This window comes from Cibotium barometz, chromosome 6 (assembly GCF_041138505.1).
Source record: "Cibotium barometz isolate CiBa-2024 chromosome 6, ASM4113850v1, whole genome shotgun sequence".
Taxonomy (NCBI): Eukaryota; Viridiplantae; Streptophyta; class Polypodiopsida; order Cyatheales; family Cibotiaceae; genus Cibotium; species Cibotium barometz.
Window position 1 is genome coordinate 22,072,334 of NC_141051.1, and position 8,140 is coordinate 22,080,473.

At 38.7% G+C, this 8,140-nt stretch overlaps 1 protein-coding gene across 1 annotated transcript; it reads right to left on the reverse strand.

The window, feature by feature from the left end:
* Window positions 1-2,204: 2,204 nt before the first annotated feature.
* On the reverse strand, window positions 2,205-5,909 carry LOC147637523 (uncharacterized). The gene is made up of 4 exons (XM_086798985.1): window positions 5,817-5,909; window positions 4,642-4,965; window positions 3,047-3,111; window positions 2,205-2,910 (listed from the first exon to the last, which is right to left on the reverse strand). Exons 1-4 carry the CDS (start codon window positions 5,907-5,909, stop codon window positions 2,205-2,207), a joined length of 1,188 nt encoding a protein of 395 aa, XP_086655111.1.
* Window positions 5,910-8,140: the final 2,231 nt, after the last annotated feature.

Here is an 8,140-nt window from a genome sequence, read left to right on the forward strand (position 1 = left end):
AAGGAGGAGCGTACATGGTCCTCTGTTAATAAATTCCAAGATGGAGATGTGGAATCCTCTACTCCAAGAGCTTCTAGCTGTGTAGGCAGATCAATAATGACAAAATCTGTAGCCCAAGCAACACTCTTACCATTTCTTGTTTTTCTTTCACCTCCAAGACCCACAAAGTATTCCTTCATGTCTATATAGGCTTGTGTGAAGTTTGAGACAGACAATTGCTTCCCAAACTCGACATAATCATAGCACCAAACCTTGCAATGTGAAGCATCACATGTGCCACTCTGATTCAAAGTTAGAGAGGTTAATGGAATGTACAAAAAGCGGACAGACCTATCTTTCCATTTACATCCTTTCAGAATGGGTGTAGACTGCAGTACCTGCACATCTGTACCCACACCACATATGTAAAGACACAAAGTGATAACAACATATGTTACACAAACAAATAATAGCTTGAAAAAAGATCAAGAGAACTTACCATTATTAGTACCAGGATTTTTTGGTGGCCTACCACCCTTTTTTAGTTCAATACTTGAATCTTTGTCCTTTTTAGTCATCTGCTCAAGTGTTTTTTAAACCTCAATGACTGCATCATCCTCATGGACTGAATTTGAGCTTGATGAACCCATCTCTCCCTTTTTATGCTGTGTGTACAGCTCTACCTCCTCCTCGATGCAACATCCTTTTTCCATATCGAGCCACCACGGGCAGTTCTTTCTCTCCCACTCAGAGAGCACTTGCTTCCCTTCTTTTTCTATCATGTTTGGAGAGTCAATACAGAATTTTAAGTCCTGAATTTTTGTCCATACTCGACATATGGGCAACAATTTTCCAATCTTACCAACAGCTTTTAAGGATTGCAAGAATCTGCATACAATAAGAGTCTTAGTACAAAAGCGAAATACTTAAGGATGGATTTTTAATTGAAAAGGAAAAAACATGTATTGCTTACCTAAACACCAATCGTCGAGATGCCCTCGTCATCTCCATTTGTCCTGTTCAGCTATAGCAACAGTCATTGAATCCTTTAAATCTTCATAAAGTTCAAGTATGTTCATTGCTTGTATTTTCCCAAAATACTCTCTCAACGTAGGATCTTGAGGAAGCACAAAGCTAGCTTGTTGACTAGCAACCAAGACCTGAGAGAGTAACCTCTCAGATTCACAAAGCAATTGATCCATCCATGCCTCTTTCGCCATCCACTTTATGAATTCTCTATTAGCTTTTGGCATCCCATAACTTGTTCTCAAATTTGAATCTGACCCTAAGATTCTGAGGGTTGCTAGTTGTGTCTCCTTTGAGACTTGCAATGGAGATGTTATACAACTTTTCCAATGTGACAATGGATGATTTATCATCAAATGGGAGGCTCCACAACATATTAAACCAATCTTCACCATTTGTTGGTTTGACAATAGACAGAATCTACATATAAACAGTACATGCAATCGTCACACTCAACTGTATTTTTTAATCATACAATACATGCATATCCCATACCTTGATCATTTTGTAAACAAAGATCATATGACCAATCTCAAAAAACACTTGAACACTTTAAAAAGTTAACTTTATGTTAAGAATCATTAAATTAACCATACCTTGATCATTTTTCGACCATACTTGAGATTCACATCCTTTCGAATACTTTTAAGTGATTTCTCCATATCAGTAACACTCAAATTTGGCTGAAGTTCCTTTAGCTTTGCCTCATAATCTTGCTTGTATAGTGGCTAAAATATATTCCAAAGAGATGAATGAGTACAATGAATTAGTTAGTTCTAATTTAAAAGACATCCATGACAAATGGTATGAAACTTACTGCAAATACCATTCTCCCTAGCATCAGAGATGTCAAAGGATACCAAGTACTTGATCCTTTATTGCTTTCATTTGCCCTATGCTTTTCAAGTGTCTTTTTTTCTTCCTCAGAAAAAAGTGATAAGTACTCATTCTCATCACATGAACACATTGTCTTCGTGTTGAACAAATAATCCTTGAGATTTGTTTTAATAATTGCTGTTTCATTAAGGCTAAAAAATAAAAAATACATAGCTTCAAACATATTAAGAATTGTTCACAAAACCCTTAAAAGCTTGAAAAAAGGTAACACATATAAGTAAGAACTCGCACTTACAGATTGAACCTTTGAAGAGCAGCTATTAGCTTCATTTTTGTTTCTTTCTCTGGAGTAATAAAACTTGCTAAAACTCGAATATGCCATGCCTTTGATGTCTTGAATTTCTCCTCACAATTAGAGACATCCATGCAACAGTACGGTGATTCCCCTCCCACACAAAAAACATCTTTCTAGACAAAAATGACCAATCAGCATCATCAACAATCTGTGCCTCAAATTTTGCATTTACATCCCTCCAACAAGAATCCCATGATTGTTCAATTTCATCTGTCACCTCTTGTGAAACACCATCCGAAAGTGTTGTAGATAAAATAAACATTCCTTTCTGTTGAATATATTTTTCTGCCTCTAGAGCTTGCTTTAGGCTATCCATATCAGTTCGTAGGCCTCTCACTCTTGTGTTTACAACACAACGACATAATGGGATCAAGGGAGCAATCTTTCCAGGATTGATTGCAAGAGATTCAATAACATCCTTCCCTTGGCCAATATCAAGTGCAGCAGGAAACTCTTGCTCAAACTCCTCATCTAGTTGTTTATCCTCTTTCTTTCTCTTCTTAGAAGATTCCTCCACAATTATAGTAGTGTCTTCAAAGTCTTCCATCTCCTTATCCTCTTCAACTTCAATTTCAACCTCTTTTTGAATCTCTAAATTTGGTGTAGATTCCACTTGCAAACTTCTCTTGCTACTTGTCCTTCCACCTCTCTTGCCTCCTCGTTCTCCTCTTCCACCTCTCCCCCTCCTCTCAGAAGTTCTTAATTTTACCATCCTACCAATGTGACAAAGATGCATTTAAAAAAAGAAGTCATCACATGGCATAGAATAGACTTACAAGGTCAATTAAGTCCCAGCATTACTTCAGTAGCATACAAAGAAACCCCAAGAGGCTTCAAAATAGAAAATACCTGAAGCTTGATCGTGATGCTGCTAATTGAAGTTGCACTTGACGAGATGATGGGGCTTGAGGAGACTAGCTGGACAACAAAAGCATACAAGAAAAAGTTATTAAGCATACAAGAACAAGTTATTAACCTTAAAAGCGTACAATCATACTTGTAAATCTAAGAGATGAAAGATCACAAAACTTTTGATATGCTTACATGTTCATAGATATGAGTTGTGGCTTCTTGTTTTGGACAAAACTCATGTATATCCTCCGCGTCTCGCACCCTAAGTAACATGTATGGTATCTCTCCTCAATCTACCTATATATGCTAAGCCCAAAATCCTTTGAGGAGATCTACACCCCCATATGCAATGTTGTACTATCTTACAAGCTACCGGGCATCTAGGGTCTGCACCAAAAATAGCTCTCCACTAAATAATGGGGAGGCCACCATGTAAGGACAACTAAAAGAAGTGGGATATGTATGAGTGCCAAAGTATCTTTTGAATCAACGAGGTAACGTTATAACTCTCCTAGTATGTATGAGTGCGGCCCTTTATCTAAGTAAAAGGAGTCTTGTAGTATGGATACTATAGTTGAAAAAATATTGACCCTTCATTAGTGGATTGGTTGTAATCATCTAATTGTATTGCCTTCGGGCAGGAGACCAAGCTGCCTTCAAGCCACCACTACAGAAGGATCTACTAGAGAGAAAAAAAAAGTACATGTACACAATATGCAGCCCACAGTAGAGAAAGGGCATCAACAATTGGTATAAGTGGCCAACAACAGGTACACTTGGTAAAACAATTAATACATAGATGAGTTGGTACAAACATTTTACATAGAGGCTGCAAAACATCTCAACTAGCACTCAGTGTTCACAAATCCAATTGGATCTTAGACAAAATTGGAAAATCAATCATTTATCATATACTACAAGCCCTTTCTGAATGCAAAGAAATAATGTGTGATTCTAGGCTTCCAGGGATGTGTAAACTCACGCCTATGTAGCTTGCATCTGACAAATCCAAGACCACAACATACGACTAAGTTCCTGGCAAGTGCAAATGAACTATGTAAAATGTGCATTCAATTATGTGTAGCAATGAGGGACTAGCGTAGCTATACAGCAACATCGTGCCTCTAGTCTTTAAGACTGGCTTGAGTATCAAGTACACTTTCTTTCCCTCTCAAAAGAACTGCTTTTAAAACTCACATTACAATGCACCGTTGTATTATGATCTTTCTTTCAATTTTTCAAGAAAAGCCAAATCTCATTATATTACCAAGAAAAACACGTCAAAATCCCACTCTGCACAAAGAGTGTGGATAATCTCTCCCCAAGTCTTACATGCTGATGAGAGGAATCCTGACCTCCTGTCTCGCCAAATACACCAGCCTAACCTGCAATGCTAAATATCTATATGCATCTCTCCAAAGGCTCCTAAGGCAGATAAAAGGCATACAATAAGCACAAGAGCCGTCATATTCTGATGATTCGTCACACACACCCAATTCTTCTGCGTAGTATACTTCTAAGAAAAAGGTCAAAAAACAACATCCAAGCAAGAAGAACCCGCATAAATAAAAACATTGTAAATAAAGCACAACAAGGACATACAGAGATTGTGACTGAGCGTCAAGAGGACAGCGATGGCAGAGGCGGTGGCGGCTTCCGACACGCGGAGGAGCCTCTTGCTTGAGCGCCGGAATGATGGAGTCCGAGAGTAGGAGAGCAGCAGCGCGCCCGTCCGTCACACAAGAAGAAGTAAGGAGGTGCAGCAGGAGAAGCACCTTCTCGCTCTCTTCCGTCGTCGATGCGTGCTGACGGCACGCGTCGATGGTTAGAATGTCAACAGCGACAACAAGGATGCCATCGGCCGAGACACAGCGGTAGCTCCGTCTTGGGTAAAGCAGAGGGCGCACAAAACGTCCCTATTGCAATGATAATTCTGATTATGAGAGAAAAAACAGTACAAGAACATACAGGTACGCGAGGGAGGCAGAGCGTTGATGAAAACAGGAAGGCGTTGAACATACAGGTACGCGAGGGAGGCAGAGCGTTGATGAAAACAGGAAGGCGTTGAAGATTGAAAACGAAAGGCCAAAATACCCCTTTCGTCGACGAAAGGGGTATTTTGGCCTTTCATTTGCATGAGGAAAAAGGTGGGCCACCCCCAAACGATGCCAAAATTAAAGGATACCGTCTTCTTGTTATTTGTGTAAGATTCTCATGATTTTATTGTTATAAAAAATTTCATGAAAACGATGCCAAAATTTGTCGGTCATTTAAGGATACCGTCTTCTTGTTATTTGTGTAAGATTCTCATGATTTTATTGTTATAAAAAATTTCATGAAAATATCGTGTGATCGTGTGTCTGCTAACACAATTGCAAAAAAAAAATGGTTGTTTGAAGTTTAAAGTCGATTTTTCATAGGGATATCAGTTCAAGTTATGGCATTTATGGTTGGTGTTTAAGAGACTAATGACGAGAATTAAGACAAACGTTTTTTTTTTCAAATTTGGGGCCCCTTTTTCCTCATGAAAATGAAAGGCCAAAATACCCCTTTCGTCGACGAAAGGGGTATTTTGGCTTTTCATTTTCATGAGCCCTTAAGAAAATTTAAAGGAAAATTTAAAGGCCAATAGACCCCTTTCGTTGACGAAAGGGGTAGTTTGGCTTTTCATTTTCATGAGCCCTTAAGAAAATTTAAAGGCCAATAGACCCCTTTCGTCGACGAAATGGGTCTATTGGCCATTTATTTTCATGAGAGCCTAGAGTACAGAGAGACACGAGGGCGCGGGAAAGAGGGGCGACATGCGGGTGGGTCGCGAGTCATCACGAGGGCGAGGGCGGCGATGGCCGATCCAATCCATAATTCATCCAAGGGCTCTCATGAAAATGAATGGCCAATAGACCCCTTTCGTCGACGAAAGGGGTCTATTGGCTTTAATTACAATCTATGCTACCAAACTATGATGTTAATAGGAACCATGACTTATAATGATTATCATACGAATTCGATTGCTAATGAGAATGCAGCAATGATGAGTGATCATTTAATTAAACATCATTACTGTGTGAGGTTGATAATTTTTCATAATTGTGAGGTTGATAATTTTACTGTGTGAGGTCGACATACAATTAAATATTTTTTTGATTAATATTCAATTAATGATAGACCCCTATTGGAGAGAATAATTAAATATAGAGGCCAACGAAAGGGGTCTATTAACCTCTATATTTAATTAATGGTTCATGAAAGATAGAGGCCCATAGACCCCTTTCGTCGACGAAAGGTGTCTATTGGCCTCTACCTTTCATTAATAATTGATGAAAGATAGAGTCCAATAGACCCCTATAATTTATATTCAAAAGGTTAGAGATGTGCTAACCAACCATTTCTTGTTCGCCACAGTTATAATTTATATCTATCTATCAACTTTATGTAGCAATAATGAAATGTCATTGCTAGCGAGAATGTCTTGCAATAACTCCCATACTTGTTAAAGGAAGGTTGGGGATTAAAAGGTCTAAGAGTCCATGGTATTATAGTATTGTTGTTAACAAATGATGGCTAAAATTTACATCATGGTTCAGTACCATTGTCACACTTGTGCCGACTTTCACAAGACCTATCTTACAAAGTTGTGAGTATAAACAATGGGCAGTGTGTGCAAAGCATTTGTGAGCATTTTTTCTTGCGGCAGACTCTTGTTTAAAATGAGTTCTTGAAACGAACACTCTCCTCTTGATCTCACCCTTTGGACTTCATCTCATTGAGTTGCACAGCTAAACCATTCCGTTCTTATGGAATCTGTCACAATTCAGAATGAGGATAGATCTTTGCATATGTTTGTTCGCACTTCCATAGGTAGAGGAGTGTTGTCAAAGATGGTGCTTGCTAGCCATTTTCAATTCACGCTTGGGTCCATATCTGTCCATCAGCACTTTGGTGATAATGGGTCTGATTTGACAATGGAGCTGCAATACGAAGTCCATGACGATGGATACAAAATGTTTCACCTTGATGCGCAGTTTGGTGATATTTTCACCGTGAAGGGAGAAAGATTCAAGCTTGATGACAATGAACTTCAGAAGACTCTAGTGCACGAAAACAAAAAAGATTTCTACTCTGTTTGCAACAAAAATGATGAGGCAAGGAAACATGATTCAGCTAGCAACATTGAGAATGACAAACAACATAGCGTCATTGAGATTATTATGCAACTACCTATAAAGAACAGATTGCGTGAGGCCTATGAGAAGGTTGGAATAATGCGCGTCACTGTGGATGAGTTGCCTTCTACTTATGATGGTGATGTTTTCTTTGAGCTACCAGCTACTTCAATGAAACATCGCACAAAAGGTACGGAGTCAAAATTTGATGGTCATGTTTGGAGTGATCCTGTTACAACAAATATAGTATTTCCTGGTGTGGTTCGTAGAAAGGAATGTGGAGGTCACCTCCGTTGTATAAATGCAACTTGTGGTTATAAAGAAAGAATTGGGATAGAGAATGAGACACAATGGGATGGGAGATTGATTAGAGTGGCCCTAGCAAATGTGTCAATTGAATCATATGGCTCCTTATCATGTATACATTGTGGTCGTCACCAATTTGCTTGGAGAGATGTTACTGTGAAATGTTACTCTGCATGCCAAAATGTAGAGATGGTGTGAATATTACTCGTGCAGTCATACACCATGGCCATCATAATCATCCCGTTGGAGATGGTTTGACTAGAAGAACAAAGGATGCCATTAAAACCAAAGTTTCTGAAATGGTGAGGGCTGGTGGTGCTGTATGCCCTAAAGGGATACAAAATATAATTGTCCAAGACATTATTCTGGAAACTTTATTGTCTAAAAATGTGCAAGATGGGATTAAGATGTCGGATGTTGAGCTACAAGATTTGCTAAAACAATGTGAACCTTTGCTTGACAAAAGAAGGTAATTACCATAACATTTGTTATTGCATTGGTTTATTAAATTATGTTATCACAATGAATATTGATCAACTTTATGTCTGTGTAGATTATCAAGATGGATTGAGGAGAGTCGACGTGACTCTCGGCCTGTGTCAGATGGGCTAGATGGAATTTT

What these genes read in the sequence shown, in the direction of transcription:
- LOC147637523 (XM_086798985.1), bottom strand. Translation starts at nt 5,909, where the DNA reads ATGGATTGGATCGGCCATCGCCGCCCTCGCCCTCGTGATGACTCGCGA. An exon ending in CCGCGCCCTCGTGTCTCTCT is followed by an intron (nt 4,966 to 5,816) that starts GTACTCTAGGCT and finishes TCATTGCAATAG; the next exon opens with GGACGTTTTGTGCGCCCTCT. An exon ending in CACAATCTCTGTATGTCCTT is followed by an intron (nt 3,112 to 4,641) that starts GTTGTGCTTTAT and finishes TTGTCCAGCTAG; the next exon opens with TCTCCTCAAGCCCCATCATC.